The following is an 18772-nucleotide window of genomic DNA, read 5'->3' on the forward strand; positions in this document are numbered from 1 at the left end:
TGGCTGCCCCACACTAAGAAGATGCAGTAGTCTGGCTGCCCCACCAGGGTTACAGGCAATCAGGGTGCAAGGAAAGGAAAGGAAGGTTGTGATTTCCCACAGGAAGGTAGAAAGGAGAGGTAAGGTAGCAGACAAAAAACAACAGCCCTTCCTTGAATTGCTCATCCCAAGGGGAGCCCAGGGTTCCCACCTGGTGGACCTCTGACCCAGGAGGGGCTGCAGAGCCATCAGAAAGCACTCACTCATCTCCATTTGCCTCTCCCATAGACCACGTACCACATTTCTCAAACATTGCTTCTCTGAGGAGGCTTGATGCCGCGGTGATGACTACAACACAAATCTGACCTAAAAGGTCACTTCAGTGACAGTGATTTTTATCACTGCGTTTCCTCATCCCTGGCTGGAGAAAGCCCCAGCAATATTCACTGAGGTCAGGAACCAGTGGCAAGGTGGAGCAACTTCCTCCTCTGAACTCACAGACAATTAAACAGCGTGCAGAGCCGGGTCTCTGATCCTCAGGAAATGCCGAGGAGGGTGAGCTGGAAGAAGGCTCAGACACGGCAGCTGCTCTCTGCTCAGGGTTGTAGAATTGGGACGGGAGAACTTTTGTGGGTTATTTTTTTAATACAGTATAGTAACACATTTTGATTATACAGCTCGGTGAATTTTTATGTATATATCCACCTGTGTAACTATCACCCGGGTCAAGACATAAAACATTTCCAACGTCCAGGAGGCCTCCTCCCGGGGTGGTCTCAGGGCCTTCTCTTGCCCTCTTTCTTTTTTTAAATTTTTTTTTTAATTTGGCCACACCTCTTGGCTTGCGGGGGGGGGGGGGGGTCTTAGTTCCCTAACCAGGGATTGAACCAGAGCCCTAAGCAGTGAAAGCTCGGAGTCCTAACCACTGGACCACCAGGGAATTCCCTCTCTGGCTGTCATTTCTGTGCAGGCACCAGTGTATTTTCTGGGGGCCTTGGGGCCAGGCCCACGGTGAGCACTCCCATCCCTGAGACCCTGTACCCCCACCCCCTGCAAGGCAGGGCAGGGGTGGGGGCACCGATCCCATTTTACATGCAAAGAATGTAACCCGAGCTCAGAGAAAAGTAACACCGCCATCACCATCTCCACCAAAAACAACAAGGGCAGCTGCACTGACTGAGGAAGGCTTTAGGGAAATTCTTGGCGGAAGATCAGAGAAGGGTTTGTTATCCTTACCAGGCCCTGGCTTAGCTGGTTCATTTCAGCAGAGGATGAAGAAAAGATTCCTATCACAAAGTCACACACACGGGTCAGAAGGGCCTCCCTACAAAGTCCCTCTTATTTTCCGCTGTGGGTAACAGTAGGTAATCATCTGCTCTTGGCCCATACTGGTTTTCCCAGCCTCTGCTGGTGAGGTCTCTATCTTGCTGTTTTAGAAGACCAAACAGAGGAGAGCACGCCCCCTGGTCCAAGGAGGGATGAACACAAGCGTCCCGTCTTGGTTGTCTCTGGTCCACGATTCTGGGGGTGGTGCAGAGATCCCAGCCCCGTAACTGAGCTTTTTTGACAAGGAAGACAGCCCCCTGCAGTGGTTCCCCTGAGTTGGGGGCAAGAGAAGCGGGAGTCCTCTGTTCTCAGACAAAAACATCGGCAAGGAGCAAGCCAGCACAGTCTCTCCCAATCTAGTGTCAGAGATAAAACACGTTTCAGGACATCCAGTGCCTTCTATGTTCGTCCTACCATTTATCTCATAGGGCTGGGACAACCCAGCCCGGCAGCCCCATGCTGCAGAGACATGGGTGTCGGTTTACAAGCTCATCTTTTGTCCAGATAAAGGAAGGCTTGGCACATATAAATGGACAAGAAGCTATCCCTCACCTCACGTCCCCCACCCCCAACCCACTGCCCCCAGCCTCAGCAGCGGGGGGTTTCCAAGAGTCTCTCCTGGCAACCCTGCTAGGTAGGCATCATTATTCCTGTTTTGAGGAGGAGGAAACTGAGGCTCAGAGGCTTCTGCAGATGGAGGGCCGACTATGTGCCTGGTGCCTGATAATTAGACATGATCCCTCCTGGTTCCCACAGCTGCTGTGGGGAGTGGCTGACGGTCGGCTGCATTTTACAGTTGAAGAAGTGGGTTCAGAGAGGGAAGCTGCTTGCCCAAAGCCACACAGCTGCCACTGAGGGCTGCTCTGGGCTTTGATGCCAGCTGAGTCTGGCTCCAGAGTTCACAGCAAGTGTCTTTGCCCTCTGGCCAGGTCTTTCCTTGGTCTCTGCTGCTTTGGGGCACAAGCCAGGCTGTAAGCATTTAAGGTAGGGGGTGCCCGGAGGAAAAGAACCAGGTATAGTTTTTTGGCATAAGAGAAGCCATTTTGGCCTAAGCCATTTTGTGATCTAAGCATGGCCACAATGCTAGTCCTTGAACAGCTCTCAGTAATAAGGAGCTTCAGGGAACAAAAAAACAAACTGTTATCGGGCAGGAGGAATAACAATAACAAAGATAATTTATCAGTTGTTAAAACTCCTGGTTCTGTTTCGATGATGCTTCAGTAGCCTGAAGCACTTTCTGGAGATGTTTTGCAGAACTTAAACACCCCCCTCGGGCGCCCGACCACCAGATCTACTGAAACCTAGGGGACGGTGGTGACTATAACATTTTCTGACCCTCCTGACTTCAATCACCTAAAGCTTGGACGCGGTTGACCTCTGCCCCAATTCTGTGCTGAATTCTCCTCTGCTCAAGCCCCTCTATGAATATGCACATACCCTCAGCTTAAAACTTCCCCACTTTTGCTGTTAACAGACACTGCTTTGGGAAAGATCCCTGGTGTTCCGCCTTACTTGCTGCAAGTAATAAATCCTTCCTTCTCCCCATCTGTGGCTTCGTGTGTCTTTTGCCTCAACACCCACCAAGAGGCGAACCCAGTTTTCAGGTAACAAGACTGACACTGCTGTCCCTCTGGGCAGGTCCAAGTTTGGAGTGGGCACCGGAAACTGATTCCTCAGGGTGCCCCTGCAAGCAGGAGCAAGCCGTGCTGGCAAAACTAAAGGGATAAGATCCCTGCCTCTACCGAGGTCCCACCCCAAACCTGGGGAAGGGGGCCGAGGGGAGGAGAGGACACAACAGGGTGAGGATTTTGAAGCAAGGGATTCAAAGGGATCACAAGCTGTTGATGCTTTCTATCGAAGAGCTGGCTCTTCTGGGAAGTTCCTGTAATGAACAATGAAACCATTTGCCTGGGAGTCTCCTGGAAAATAAAGTGATACTAAAAAAGACAGTAGATCACTGTGCTAGTTTCCTACAGTTGCTGTAACAAATGAACACAAATTTAGTGGCATAAAACAACACACATCTGCTATCTCACAGTTCTGGAGGCCAGAAGTCCAAAATCAATTTCGGTGGGCTAAGGTGGAGGTATCCACAAGGCTGGTTCCGGGGGAGAATTTGTCTCCTTGCCTTGTCCAGCTCCTAGAGGCCACCTGCGTTTTCTGGTGCACCTTCCTTTCACCTTCAAGGCTAGCAGTGTAGCATCTTCTCTCCTCTCTGACCTCTGCTGTCTTCACATCTTTTCTCCCCCTAATTCTACCGCCTCTGTCTTAGGAGGACCCTTCTGATTTAACTGCATTCACAGAGAATCCAGGATAATCTCTCCATTTTAAGACATTTACTAAGTCCTTGCAAAGGCCCTTTGCCATGTTCTGTAACATATTCACAGGCTCTGGAGATTGGGATGTAGACATCTTTGGGGGTGTGGCGGGGGGAGCACTATTCAGCAAAGTCACATCAATGTAGGTCTGGCTGTGGCTCAAGTGTCCAGGCTGAATGTGGGGACAGATAGCTTGGTTCTCACACCCTGACCCTCAGGGCGGTGGCCACAGATCAGTGACTCTGCCACCCGTGGAAGTCCTGCCAGGCTCCTGGCTTTGTTGCACGCCCTGAAGACAGGCACTGCCATGCACCCCCGACTTGACAGATTGAGGAAACTGATTAGAAAGTGTTTAAGGATTTGCCAGGGAGGGGTGGGGCGGGGCCAGGGGCCCGATCGGGGCCCCCCCTGGCTCTCTGCTTCTCCCAGCATCTGGGGGCAGAAGTTGCGGCTGCTGGGAGGTGGGCGGGTGCCGAGTGCAGACAAGCCTCCCGTGTGCTCTCCCCGCCCCTCCCTCCTCTCGGAGACGGAGCCACGCGCCCGAGCTCGCAGCCGCTCGCTGTCTTTCCCGGAGCTGCCGCCGCTGCTGCCACGGCCGAGATGCCTCCCCCCGGCCTGGAGCTGATGAGCGGCCGGGTGCTCCCGGCCTTCCTGCTGTGCAGCACGCTGCTCGTCATCAAGATGTACGTGGTGGCCATCATCACGGGCCAAGTGAGGCTTCGGAAGAAGGTACGCGCCGCCCTCGGGGACCCCAGCCCTGCGTGCGCTCCCTTCTCCCGCCGCCGGGAAGGTTGGGGACGGGACCCTTGGCCCAGATGTTTTCGGGGCCAGAGTTTGAGCGAGCGGGCTCGGGACCAGGTGCCTCTCCCAGCCCTTTGGGATGGCTTCTCTGCGGCCCTTGGTTTCAGCGGGGCCCGCACCTCCTTTTCCTCTGTTTTAAGAGCATTTACCATTTGCTGTGCCACCAGGTGAGTTTTCTCGGCACAGCAAGACTCCACGAGTCCCACTGAGCTCTGCCGGCGGCTCCGAGAGAAGCAGGTCCCAGAGGGTGGAGTGAGGCAGCTTTCAGCCTCCGTCCGACCTGGCGGCTTCCCGCACCGGAGATCTGACGTTTGGGTGGGGTGGGAACCGGCAGAACAGGAGCCCAGAGAAGCCTTTAAGTGGAAATTCCCAGCTCGCCCGGCAAGGTCGCTCCCAAACCCACCGCAGCCTCCCTCCAGAGGCCAGGTCTCAGCCAGGCTTCGCTGAAGTGCTCGGGGAGGAATTTCCCCCACCGATCCGCCAGTCCGAGTCCTGGAGCCAAAACAGCAATAAAGACGCCAAGATCTGAGCCGGTGGGGGCGGGCGGGGGGAGGGGGGAGGGGGGAGCAGGGGGGCGGGTGGACCTGTTCCAGGGCGGCCGCTAGCCCGCGGGGCAGCCAGAGCCAGGAAAGCGGCAGCAGCCGTCCTGTTAGACATAGGGAAGCCCAGGGGTACCGCTGATTATCCCCCCCAGGTATTTCAGAGAAGACTTGTTTCCGACCGTGCCCCTTTGTCCAGTTCCAAGGCAAGGCCAAGGCCGGCTCCCACGTCGTGCCATGCTGGGGGTGGACACTGGGGAGAGGAAAGTTGCTCACCAGCAGGGCTCAGCAGGTACGGGCAGGACTGAAGGCAGGGCAGCTCCCCAGGTGAAAGAACTCCCAAAGCAGAGGCACACGGATCAAGCTGACTTCTCCCTGCCCTGGCGCATCCTGGGAGGCAAGATACAGGCACCCAGCGGGGACAGCTGCGGTCACCCATTGAATCCTTCTATGGAGCGTTTAATCCCCACCACCTCCCCATCACCGCGGGGTGGGGCCGTATTCAGCTTGTCATCCACTTGAGGAACCTGAACTCAAAGAGGAGACATCTCTTGTGAAGGCCACACAAGAGGATTTGAGCCCAGGTGCCCAGCTCTGAAACCCACACCCTGCCATGGTGGGGATGGGGTTCTCACCAGGGCCGTGCAGGGCCCAGAGCTTTTCTTTTAATGGGAATTAGGGAAGGAAGAGGCAAACCTGTTGGGGTGCCTGTCTGCCGGGTCAGTAGGGAGTGGCAGAAGGAAACCTCCCCTTGGGCTGTCTCAGGTTCTCCCTACACTAGAAATTTCCCTCTCATTCAGTCAGTCGGGGAGGAGCTGGGGGAGCCACACCGTGGGGAGGTGACGGATGCGGGCTCTGGCTCCTCCACCCATTAGCCTCGGGACCACGGGCAAGTCTGAGAGCTTGATTTCTTTGTTTGTAAACTGAGGATGGTCACAGCAGTGCCAGGAGAATACAGCGCCTGGCACGGAGCAAATGCCCCACCAGTGTTAGTCTTCATTACTTACTAACAATTGGAATTGACATGACAGGCCATAGATCTCTTGGTGGGAGTGCATCCCGAGTCCTGGCCCTGGCCCCGGCTAGAGGCAGGGCCTATGCTTCTGACGCTGGGGCTTTATCCCATCTGCACTGCCGCTGGCTCCTGGCCAGGCCAACTTGTATTCATGCTGTCTTCAGGGGTGAGCAAGCCCATGGACTGTGGACACCCAAGACAGCTGCCCACTGAATGCCGAGACCCTGTGAAAGGTGTCACAGGCCCACGGACTCTGCAGGGCCATCAGAATTGGTGATTCCATGACTTAAGGGCCAGCAGAGAAGAATTCTGGGCGTTGGGGATTCTTGATCGTGACAAGCGCTGCATTCACCTCTGGACTGGAGCAGGGGCAGACCCACCAGGCAGGACAAAAAAAACCCCAGCGGGCTTCCCTGGTGGCGCAGTGGTTGAGAGTCCGTCTGCCGATGCAGGGGACACGGGTTCGTGCCCCGGTCCGGGAAGATCCCACATGCCGCGGAGTGTCTGGGCTCGTGAGCCATGGCCGCTAAGCCTGCGCATCTGGAGCCTGTGCTCCGCAACAGGAGAGGCCACAAAAGTGAGAGGCCCGCATACCGCAAAAAAAAAAAAAAAAACCAGCACTTGGGGACAGATATCTCAAGGGCTCATGAATCAGAAACAGCAGGATCTGCAATTTAGAAAACTACAGAGATTCAGGTTTGCTGTGGGGTTGGTGGGGCTGGCTGGCTGGATGCCCGCAGGGAACAGGGCAACAAGAGCGTTGGGTGTGACCTCCAATGACCTGAGTGTGACCTCAAGTCCCTGTTTTGCACTGACAATTCACTGAGGGAGCGCCCTCCTGGCACTGTGCTGGGGCGTCTCCACTTCTCTCCTTTGCTCTTCGTGTGGTAGATGAACCTCATTTGATCTGGAATTCACAGATGAGGAAGCTGAGACCCAGGGAAGTTCAGAAACCTGCAGTTAGTCGGTGTGGAGCTGAGTTTCTCACCGGGACCTGTCAAGACCCTCTTATTGCTCTTAGTTCAAAGTTTAAATTCTTAGGGTCCTGCCTCCAGGACCCCTGCTGACCCCTGCAACTTTATCTTGGAACTCTGTCCCTTGCTGTCTATGCTCCAGCCATGCTGGTTTTTCATTCTTCATACATGCTCTTCTTCTGACCCCAGGGCCTTTGCACATGCTGTTCCGTATGCTATTGTTATAACCCTCCCTTCTTCTGGTTAATGTTGATGCATCCTTCAAGCCTCAGCTTTACTGTCACTGCCTCAGCGAAGCCTTCTCTGATCCCCAGCCTTGGTTGGGTCTCCTGTGAACTTTTCTCAAAGCAAACCCAGTCTTCTGTTTCTTAACACTCACCGCCTGGTCTTCCCTGGTTCATTGGCAATTCCCTCATTACACTGTGAGCTTCACAAGAGCAGAGATAGGAGGGCCTTTTTCTTAGTCTTTTCAGGCTGCTATACAACAAAATGCCAGAGACTGGGTGGCTTATCAGCAACAAAAATTTATTTCTCACAGTTCTGGAAGCTGGGAAGTCCAAGGTCAAGGAACCGGCAGAGGTGGTGTCTGATGAGGGCCTACTTTCTGGTCCATAGATGGCTATGTTCTTGCTGGGTCCTCACATGGCAAAGGGGCGAGGCAGCTCTCTGGGGTCTTCTTATAAGAGTGCTAATCTCATTCAAGAGAGCTCCACCCTTATGACCTAACTGCCTCCTTCAAAGCATCACACTGGGGATTAGGCTTCAACATAGGAAATTTGCAGGGACAGAAACATTTAATCCATAGCAGCCTTGTTCACGGTGAGTGCCAGCACTTCGCACACAGTAAGAGTTCATGGATGCTGGTGAATGGACACGTATGTGCCTGCATCGCCGCAGACTAGTCGACTGGGCCGTCCATCTCATGAACAGTAATTCTCAGCTGATGTATTCCATCCAGGCTTTTGCCAACCCTGAGGATGCTCAGAGACACGGCGGCCTCCAGTATTGCCGGAGCGACCCGGATGTGGAACGTTGTCTCAGGCAAGTACCACTGGCCCTCAGCCTGATCACAGCCTGTCCTTTCGGGTCCTCTTCTGAACACGGGGGGGTTGGAGGATGCCCAGGGGGCCTAGGTCTTCTGCTTTCCAGATCCTCTTAGACTGTTTTCATTTATTCATTAATTTAATTTCTAGTTACTCGTGGAAAAGTAATATGTGCTTGTGGTTCAGGATGACAAATTTAGAAAAGGCTATTCGGTGCAATTTCGGTCTCTCTCCCACCTCTGACCTGCAGGTCCTGCCCAGATCTGCTCACCAGAGGCCAGTGCTGTTACCAATGTCTTATGCATCTTCTCCGAGACACTTTTCCTGCATTTACAACACACACGCTATGCTTTTTCCTTTTTACCCCCAAAGGATCACTCTTTACCCACTGATTTATACTGTCCTTTTTTTTCACATAACAGAAATTGTTTTATATCAGCCCATAGAGGGGCCTCGTTCATTACATCGGCACTGTAGTATTTACACCATTTCTCTATTAAATAGATGGTCTGTAGCTGACCCAACCACTTACCCTCCAATGGCATTTAGGCTGTTCTAAGTCTTTCTGTGTTATGAACAGAGTGCATCAAAACTTCTTTCACTTTCCTTTGTGCGTCAGTGTGAGCAAAACGGCAGGTTGCAATAAAATGGTAAGAAATACTGTCAAATGGTACACAAATCTAGTCCCACAACTGGTGTGTGAGATGTGTCTCCGACCCTGCTAACTCTGTATCCACTTTTGGGTGGACTCTTGCCAACATGATGGGTGAAAATGTACATCACATTTCAGTTTTACTTTGCATTTCTTTCTTTTTTTTTTTTTTTGGCTGTGCTGTGCAGCTTATGGGATTTTAGTTCCCTGACCAGAGATTGAACTCAGGCCCTCAGCAGTGCGAGCACGGAGTCCAAACCACTGGACTGGCAGGGAATTCCCTACTTTGCATTTCTGAGTGAAGTTGAACATTTTTTCATATGCTTAGCATCCCCCAGTCAATCAAAAGCAATTTTTCTTATTATAAAACTCAGAACTATCCATTGCAAGCAATTTGGTTAATATTGAAAAGACATAGAGCAAAAAGGGGAAAACCACTCACAATTCTAGTCACCGTTAACATGCTCATCTATCTCCTCTTTGTCGTCTGTCTAAATATTTTTCGTAATACTGGGTGTGCATTGTACACCCAACTGGGCGTTCTGATTTTTTTTCAGTTAATTATTTCATAAGCACTTTCCATGTCAGTAATGACTACTCTAAAAGTGATTCTTAAAAAGGGATGCAGAGGGAGTTCCCTGGCGGTGCAGTGGTTGGGACTCGACGCTTTCACTGACGTGGCCCAGGTGCAATCCCTGATCAGGGAACTGAGATCCACAAGCCACATGTGGGGGCCATAAATAAATAAATAAATAAATAAAGGCTGTGTAAAGTTCCATCAGAGACTAAATGTTAATTTCACGTAGCCAGTCTCAGTGGCGGGTATTTCGGCAGTTTCCTCTCTGCTGTTTTACACCGATGGGCTGGAGAACCAGGAGGAAGCGCTCCCAGGGGATGGGGGTTGTCAGCAGGCGTGGGATGGGTCTGGGGAGGATGGGTAGCTGGATAGGAGTGAGAAAGACACAAGCCCTCACCTAGTTCTTGTCACATTCCCGTGAATCACCGGCAGAAATGGGTGGGACCAAGTAGTATAAATAATAGAGATTCTTTTATTTTTCTTGGCCGTTGAACATAACACGTACTTGTGGTTTTTAAAAATGACAGAAATGTGTAATGTAGAAAGTGAAATTCATTGCTCTTTCATCCTTTCTAATGTAACTACAGTATATAGTCCTTCTTACGAGGTCCATCCATCCATCCATCCATCCATCCGTTCATTCAATGTTCAACGAGCACTGACCATGCGCTAGCTACTGTGCTAAGCACTCGTTGTACTTTGGTGAACAAAAGCCTCACCCTCATGCCACCTGGTTGGCATGACTCTCCTGGCCAGTGGAGAAGGATGTGATGAGTAGCAGGGCAGCCGGTTGCTAAGCCAGCTCAGAGCAGCCACCCAGAGGAGTGTGCGGCTTCTCCCAAGGGGTGAGAGGTCTGTGTAGCAAAACTTCTGTCACTTGTGGCACAGGGGTGGTTACATAGGGTCATGAACGCTTTGTTTTTATTGGCTGCAACCATGCCAGGGAGAGACCACACACCTGTGTGGTGCCCAGATGTCTACACCCACCCGATACAATTCTCATTTCTGAACAAAAGGACATGTCATCTACAGTGCTGATACTCAAATAACTGAAATTCAATTTTCAGCACTTTTTTTTTTTTTGGCTGTACCACATAACTTGTGGGATCTTAGTTCCCCAACCAGGGATCAAACCCGGGCCCCCCTGGCAATGAAAACACCCCAGTCTTAACCACTGGACCACCAGGGAATTCCCCAATTCAACACTTTTCTTTTATTTTTTTAATTAATTAATTAATTAATTATTATTATTATTTTTGGCTGTGTTGGGTCCTCGTTGCTGCGTGTGGGCTTTCCCTAGTTGCGGTGAGTGGGGGCTACTCTTCGTTGTGGTGCACGGGCTTCTCATTGCGGTGGCTTCTCTTGTTGTGGAGCACGGGCTCTAGGTGCACAGGCTCAGTAGTTGTGGTGCATGGGCTTAGCTGCTCCACGGCATGTGGGATCTTCCTGGACCAGGGCTCGAACCTGTGTCCCCTGCATTGGCAGGCGGATTCTATCTATCTATCTATTTATTTATTTATTTATGGCTGCGTTGGGTCTTCATTGCTGCACGTGGGCTTTCTCTAGTTGCAGCGAGCGGGGGCTACTCTTTGATGCAGTGCATGGGCTTCTCATTGCGGTGTCTTCTCTTGTTGCGGAGCATGGGCTGTAGGTGCACGGGCTCAGTAGTTGTGGCGCACGGGCTTAGCTGCTCCGCAGCATGTGGGATCTTCCCGGACCAGGGCTCGAACCCGTGTCCCCTGCATTGGTAGGCAGATTCTTAACCACTGCGTCACCAGGGAAATCCCTGAATTTTATTTTATTTATTTTTTATACAGCAGGTTCTTATTAGTTATCCATTTTATACATATTAGTGTATACATGTCAATCTCAATCTCCCAATTCATCCACCACCACCACCCACCCCCGCCGCTTTCCCCCCTTGGCGTCCATACGTTTGTTCTCTACATCTGTGTCTCTATTTCTGCCCTGCCAACCGGTTCATCTGTACCATTTTTCTAGGTTCCACATATATGCGTTAATATACGATATTTGTTTTTCTCTTTCTGACTTACTTCACTCTGTAGGACAGTCTCTAGATCCATCCACGTATCTACAAATGACCCAATTTCATTCCTTTTTATGACTGAGTAATATTCCATTGTATATATGTACCACATCTTGTTTATCCATTCGTCCGTTGATGGGCATTTAGGTTGCTTCCATGACCTGACTATCGTAAATAGTGCCCAATCTGGCACTTTAAAAAAAAATTATTTATTTATTTATGTATTTTTGCGGTACACGGGCCTCTCACTGTTGTGGCCTCTCCCGTTGCGGAGCACAGGCTCCGGACGCACAGGCTCAGCAGCCATGGATCACGGGTCCAGCCACTCCGCAGCATGTGGGATCTTCCCGGACCGGGGCACGAACCCGTGTCCCCTGCATCGGCAGGCAGACTCTCAACCAGTGCACCACCAGGGAAGCCCCGCAATTCAACACTTTTTGAGCACCTCTTAGGTAATAATGTCTTATATTCATTCAGTGAGTGTTATTGGTGACCTGCCATGTACTGTTATTTACTGGGGCTTACTATGCCAGACCTGGGGGTTCCTGGGGCCCCAGGGCTCCTGCTGACTTTACATAACATCATGGAACCTCGAGGGTGCAGAGAATCAACATCCTGCCATCCGCTACCGGAGAACTGGCTGGAACCTGACAGGAGATGCCCTGGAAGCAAAAGTGAGTTAAATATTAGACCAGAGGTTTTTGTGCAACCAGGGCTGCCTTCTGCACAAACAGGAAAGCACTTTGGTCTCAGTTCTTGGAGCACAGATCTGCCTTGCAGATTAGCACAGGCTGGAACCCAAATGTGAGCCCAGCTCTGGGAGAGGTCAGGAACCAGGTTTCAAGGAAAATGATGAAACCCAGCCACATCCTTTTAGTGATACCTAACGAAGTCTCCCGGCAATGTATGTTTGGGCCAGATTCTGAGTTTATGTGAATACAACTTCAGTGGGGCCGGTGGGGGTGTGTGTCTTTGAGTGGTCCCGAGGAAGGAAGACAAACACTTGACCCAAACTTTGGGATATTTCTGATTATTTGGAATGTGGTGTGGAGACTTAATCTCAGCGAACTGGTTTGTCAGGAGATTGGGTCACAAAATCTCAGCCCTAGAAGTCTTTTAAGACCCCATCCAAACACATTATTTTGTGGATGGTGAACAGAGGTCCAGAGACAGAGACTTGCCTGAGGCCAGGGGTCTAAGGAGCACCCTTGGGGAGGTGCGAGGCTAGCAGCCTCGCACCATAAAATGTTCATTAATTTGGCCTGGGCATCTGAGGGCGCTGGGAGTCTGGCAAAACCAAGAGCTGAAATGAGCTTTAACAATCATGTCCAGGACAGGGCTGATGGTGATGGTGATGATGACAAAGAAGATAGCAGCTAAATTGGGGCAAACCTAACCCGTGCCAGGCAGTGTTCTAAGCACTTTATAGGAACCAACCCACTCTGCCTCCCAATATAGGCTTCCAAGGCCGGCACTAGCATCTATACTTTTTTTTTTTTTTTTTTTTTTTGCGGTACGCGGGCCTCTTACTGTTGTGGCCTCTCCCGTTGCGGAGCACAGGCTCCGGACGCGCAGGCTCAGCGGCCATGGATCACGGGTCCAGCCACTCCGCGGCATGTGGGATCTTCCCGGACCGGGGCACGAACCCATGTCCCCTGCATCGGCAGGCGGACTCTCAACCACTCCGCCACCAGGGAAGCCCCACTAGCATCTATAGAGGAAGAAGCAGGTTTGCCAAGGCCACATCGCTCCTGATGGCTAAGCTGCCATTGAGCCCAGGCCATCTGATATGGGCTCTGCTCTCCTTTCAAGAATGCGGTTTGGGCTTCCCTGGTGGCGCAGTGGTTGAGAGTCCGCCTGCCGATGCAGGGGACACAGGTTCGTGCCCCGGTCCAGGGGGATCCCACATGCCGCGGAGTGGCTGGGCCCGTGATCCATGGCCGCTGAGCCTGCGCATCCGGAGCCTGTGCTCCGCAACGGGAGAGGCCACAGCAGTGAGAGGCCCACGTACCAAAAAAAAAAAAAAAAGAACGTGGTTTAACTCTATTTTATAACCTGCCTTTAAAACTAAGCAGGCTTCATCTCATATCAAACCTGAATTCAAGGAAATCACCTGTGCAGATGGAGAGCCTGGGGAGGGGAGAGGAGAGAGCTAGCGGGGCTGCCAGCAGCTGTCCCTGCCCAGGAGGCCTGGGGGAACTGTAGGGCTCTCTCCGCAGTCCTGTCACCTGATGCAGTAAAACGCAGCCGGTGCTGCAGTGTCTGCTGACGGGAGAGGCAGGCCTAATGCTGCAGGAAGCCATGCAAGTCCAGTCTAGCGGGAATTTGCTCTGAGTGCCTTTTACCTTAAAAAACTGCTTATTAGTGGAATGACACATTTTGCCCAAGCATCTCTCTGGTATGTGACTCCCTCCATGTCTCTTGATTCGGATCCTGGGATGGCGGGGAGGAGAGGAATGAGTTTTCTTGGCATCATGCCTGTCCTTGGCACCACTTGTGGCTTCGTGGGGGCCCCATTGCAGTTTTCAATGTACTGGGGGTGGGGACTGGGCACCCCAGGGGCTGAGGGGCTTTCTCAGCTCCCAGCCACCTCTCCTCCCTCAAAGGTGACCTCTGAATCCTCTAGTCCCAGTTGCTGGAGGCAGGAGGTAGGGCTGCCCCTCCCATCTTTACTCCTCTTCTCTGCCTGGTGTCCCCCGACTACTTTCCCTCACCTGTGCTTTGGGGTTTGGCCAACGATCCTCTTAACAGCTTTCTAAAAAGTGACTCACTCTTAGAACGTAAATACATACTTTAAGGAGAAGTGTCTCACTGAATGGGTTTCACACGCTAGTTACCCTTTTTCTGAAACTTTCCGAGAAATATACAACATGACAAAAATACTCCCAGCTGGCACCGTCTCATGAGTCAACCTGTGGGAGGAAGACCACGTTCTAGGACACACTGACAACGTAACGTAGGTTTTCCAAGGTGTCTGTCTCATAGCACGTTAGGGGATGCTGGTGCACACAGATTTATCTCCATAGCATGGGGTGATTTTAGAGCAACAGTGGCTGCCTCTTCCCCAGTAAGGTAAGACACTTGCTCGATTGAGGAATTGAAATGGCCCCAGTCCTCAGGTTCCCCCTGTTCAGCCCTGTAGCCAAGATCCGGCCAGGGCCTGCTTCTCTCACATGGACATCCGGCGGTATTTCCCCCAGCTGGTGAGACCTGCCCTGCTGTAGACTTGCTTTCCCTGGGGCTGCGTCCCAAGGTCAAGCTTTGGGAATAAAGGAGAAGGAAGACTCATGTTGGCTCCAGGTTATGGGGACATAGACAGCAACTGCTGTGTCCTGAGTTTGACCTAAGATCCAGGCCCTGCTGGGTTTACGGGAGCTTTTGTACACTCAGATTGAATTCCAGACCCCTTACCCTGCTTCATGAGGCCCCTTTCCCCCTCTTATCCGGTCTCACTCCCTCTTATGTGCCACACTCCAGCCACATGGGTCACTTTTCTGAGCCTCGAACACGCAATGCTCATTCCCACCTCAGGGCCTTTGCACATGCCCATCCTTCTCCCTGGAGAGTTCTTCCCCTGCACAGATGGCCCCTCATCATTCAGGCTTCAGTACAATGTCTCCTTCCCTGACTACACCCACCCTAGTCATGCCACAGAGACCCCTGCAGCCCTGGGTTGCTAAGTGCTCCTCCTCTCTGCCCTGCCCAATTCCTAGCATCCACATACCCTGGCCCTTGCCTGAGGTCCTTGCAAGTGGCAGGGAAGAGGAGGACTCTGCGGCAGGTCCCCACACAGGGGCTGCTGGGCTGGGCTGGGCTTGGCCCGTTGGTGCAGCGTTGGTGAAATGCACTCCAGCTGGAAGGCTTGGAGAAGGGGCTTCAGTTCTAGAAGCGTCCTCATGCCTCACACATGTGCCCTGTCCTTGGGGGAGGTCACGGCCCAGGCAACGCGTTCCTGTTTATTTGCGCCTCCAACACGCCATCTCTGGCTTTGGTCATTTGTTCAGTCTCTAATTTATGGGACTTGACCTCCCCACCCTCCACAGAGGAAGCTGCCCATTAGCAAGAGTCATGGAAAATGTGAACCAACTCTTAGCAAAAGTGGATGAGTTTTCTTTGTTGGTCATTTTTTTATGGCAGGGTTATACACAGCCGCCCCTCCCCACCACCACCACATATACTCACACACTTGATTATTTCAAACAAAGAAAGAAGCAGGATAGCGCGGATAAAACAGGGCTTCGCTGCTGTCCGGCGATTGGCTGGCTCCAGTGAGTGCAAGTCGTTCTTATTATCCCTGAGAGGAGGAAGGGTTTGCTTAGATTTAGGGGCAGAATAAGACAGAGCCAGGTGTGGATTTCAGATGCATGTTCTTAGCCCATCTCGCTGGGGAGAGCCCAGGAACCTGCATTTGGAAGGAGGACGGCCTCAGAAAAGCCCTGCCTTGGTGGTAAAGAGCACGGGCCGGGGAGTTTCCCGGTGGTCTAGTGGTTAGGATTTGGCGCTTTCACTACTGTGGCCGGGGTTCAATTCCTGGTCAGGGAACTGAGATCCTGCAAGCCATGCGGCGTGGCCAAAATTAAAAAAATAAATAAAAGAGCAGGGGCTGGAGGCAGACCTAGGCTCCACCCCGGCTCTCACTCAACCCCACTGAGCCCCACGTTTCCTGCCTGGTGTCCAAGGCCAGAGGGGAAGATAGGAGAGACCATGGCAGAGGCTGCGTCTTGGCGAGCCCTGGGGTCGGTAAGAAAACCAACCAGCAGCCCTGCGTGGCTCCCGGTCTGCTAACAGGGCTTCACTTTCTGAGCCGCTCACAGGCACAAGCTTGGAGTCACCGTCGCCCCTGCCTCTGGGGTATCTCCTTGTCTTGGCAATGATGGACGTGAGTCTGGCACCCCCGAGATGGTCCCCAGGGGTGTGGGGCCTTTCGGGGCGGAGGGTCTCAGCTTCCAGGACATTCTCAAAGCCGACTCCTGGCTGACTGCACCCCCTTGCCTTCCCAGAGCCCACCGGAATGACATGGAGACCATCTACCCTTTCCTGTTCCTGGGCTTCGTCTACTCCTTCTTGGGGCCTGACCCCTTCGTTGCCTGGATGCACTTCCTGGTCGTCTTCCTGGGCCGCATGGTGCACACCGTGGCCTACCTGGGGAAGCTGCGGGCGCCCACCCGCTCTCTGGCCTACACCCTGGCCCAGCTCCCCTGCGCCTCCATGGCCCTGCAGATTGTCTGGGAAGCAGCTCGCCACCTGTGACCAGCCGCTGACACTTCCTCGGCCACCAGACCCCTGGCCACGAGCCACCGGGAGACCAGGTGCCCCTCTGAGATTGTGATAGGCCCCGGAGCCTGGTTTCCTGGCAACCAGCTGGATTCCTGGGTGAAGCCACCGATTGGAACTGTTTAGAGACCGGTTGTCACGAATGATAGAAAATCCTTCCACTTAAAGAACAGAGCATGAAAAATATCCCTCCCTCTTCCTCCCCAAGTCTGGGAAGGGCGAGCAGAGACTCAGTTCCGGTTTCTGAACCTAACGACCCTCTGAATCCAGGGCAGTAATAAATAAGGACTTCTCACCTCCACCCCAGAGATTCTGATTTAGCTGGTCTAGAGGGGAGCCTGGGCGTCTGCATTTTTAGAAAGTTCCTGTGAGCCCCAACAATGGCGGAGCCTGGGGCCCACTGGCAGTTCCCTCTAGGGGAGGGCCCAGGACCGGCAGGGTAGGAGTTTCTCTCACGGTGGGAGAAGGGTTGTGTTCCTTTGTGCCCTGTTGACAGTTCCCTGTGCCACATTCCTTTGCTGGATCCTTCTCTCTTTGGCACAGGTGCCGACGGGAAGGGCCCACAGTAAGGTCGACCTTCTCTTCCCGAGGCTTTAGTTGTTCCGAAGGGCTGTCATTCAAGGACAAGGCTTTGAAGGACCAACCGCTAAAAGGAAATTTTGACTCCTTCGGTATTTGGGAGGCTTGAAAACCACAAATGTGCAACCCCTGCCGGGGAATCATGTGTCTCTCCTGGATCTTGCTCTAAGAGCATATGGCTTTAGTCATTAATGAAGTGTCTGACCAGCTTGGCCCCTTGGCTGCTGGTTCCTGGCATCCACCACCGCCCAGGCTGGCTGGGCATCCGGCTCGCCGGACACTTTTGCGGGTCTGTGTCTGGGGCGAAACTGACAAGACACAGTCTCTGGCAAACACACAAACCCACCCAGACGAGGGTGTTGAATCATGCAGAAAGCAAGCAGGCTGCTGGGCGACACCCTCCCACCTCCTGCCGTGGGCCAGTAAGATGGTCAGTCAACCCCATTTTTACAGATGAGGAAACCGAGGCTCAAGGTGGACTCCCTGCAGTGTGGGATCAGCTCTGAACCCCGCCTGTCTGGCTCTCCAAAACTGCTCTAACCATTGTACAGTCCTGCCTTTTCCCAAACCCCCTCCCCAGTGCTGCCCCTTTCCTCCAGGATCTAGGGAAGCCCCCCTCGTACCTGGGCATGGCCTCCTCTCAGAGCCCTGCAGCCCCTGAGCTTCTGCCCCCGCGGACTGACGGGTCTGCCTAGTGGGGGCCTCACTGGGGACCCAGGGTTCCCCAGGCCTCACTAGAAATCCGAGTCGGCCCCCCTGCCCGGCCGTGCTAGGAGGTGGGATGGGTAACACTGCTTCCTGGTGGTGAGATGAGCCTCTGTTCTGGGGCTGCAGCTGCACATCTGGAAACAGAAAGCGCACATCCCTGTATTCAGTGTCTGCTGTTTGCTAAGCATCGGCTGAGCATGGTGTTTACAATTTTTTTTTCCACTTGATCCTCTATCCCAGGAAGGAGGTATTTCTGCTTTTTGATGCGGAAAGTAAGGCTCGGAAAGGAGCTGTAACTTGCCCAACATCCCGGAGCTGGGATGTGGTAAAGGAGGAGCAGACCCAGTATGTGTGCTTGTATTTTAGTATTTTCCCTTCTGGGGAAAGAGGGACTGAGAGGGCAAAGTGCCCAGCTCAGAGCCGGGTGAGGAGGGCATCCGATACCCACAGGGACCATGTGCCCTGGGACCGAGGGAGGGGGCAGCTCCTCGGAACTGCAGAGACAGCAGCCCCTTGTGCACTGGCCCATCAGTCACTCCCTGCCCCGTCCCCCGGGACCCCTCCGATGCTGAGCCACAACAGGGTGGGGGGACGGCAGGACATCAGACAGTGACAACTCCAAGTGCTCAGTGCCCTAACGGGGGTAGGTGGGCAGTGGGAGCACAGGGAAGGCCTCTAACCCCTGCTGGGGAGGGGCTTCCTAGGGGAGGTGACAGCTCGCCTGCCATGGGGGTAAGTCAGACCGGTTTTGGGGGGGTGTCCAATCAAGCTGAGGAAAGACGAGCAGAGCTCAGCCCCCTGGGGTCTTGTGCCTGGGAAGTGGAGGGGGGCGTGTGGGAGAGGGTGGGGGAAGGGGGATGGGCGGAAAGGGGCTCATTCAAGGACTTGGGGCCTTGTCGGGTGGGTTCAGAGCCAGGGTGAGGACAATTGGGCGAGGGAT

At 53.1% G+C, this 18772-nt stretch overlaps 1 protein-coding gene across 1 annotated transcript; it reads left to right on the plus strand.

The window, feature by feature from the left end:
* The first annotated feature begins 4059 nt into the window (after positions 1–4059).
* Positions 4060–16846, plus strand: PTGES (prostaglandin E synthase). The gene is made up of 3 exons (XM_082628756.1): positions 4060–4352; positions 7911–7993; positions 16272–16846. The coding sequence occupies exons 1-3, from the start codon at positions 4224–4226 to the stop codon at positions 16519–16521; spliced, it is 462 nt and encodes a 153-aa protein (XP_082484882.1). The 5' UTR covers positions 4060–4223; the 3' UTR covers positions 16522–16846.
* The last annotated feature ends 1926 nt before the right edge of the window (positions 16847–18772 follow it).

The sequence above is a fragment of the Mesoplodon mirus genome (genome assembly GCF_964341445.2).
Source record: "Mesoplodon mirus genome assembly, chromosome: 1".
Lineage (NCBI taxonomy): Eukaryota > Metazoa > Chordata > Mammalia > Artiodactyla > Ziphiidae > Mesoplodon > Mesoplodon mirus.

Excerpts from the sequence above, each read along its gene's own strand:
- PTGES (XM_082628756.1), top strand. The coding sequence starts at position 4,224 with ATGCCTCCCCCCGGCCTGGAGCTGATGAGCGGCCGGGTGCTCCCGGCC. Across the intron at positions 4,353-7,910 it reads AAGTGAGGCTTCGGAAGAAG|GCTTTTGCCAACCCTGAGGA; the intron begins GTACGCGCCGCC and ends TATTCCATCCAG. Across the intron at positions 7,994-16,271 it reads GATGTGGAACGTTGTCTCAG|AGCCCACCGGAATGACATGG; the intron begins GCAAGTACCACT and ends TTGCCTTCCCAG.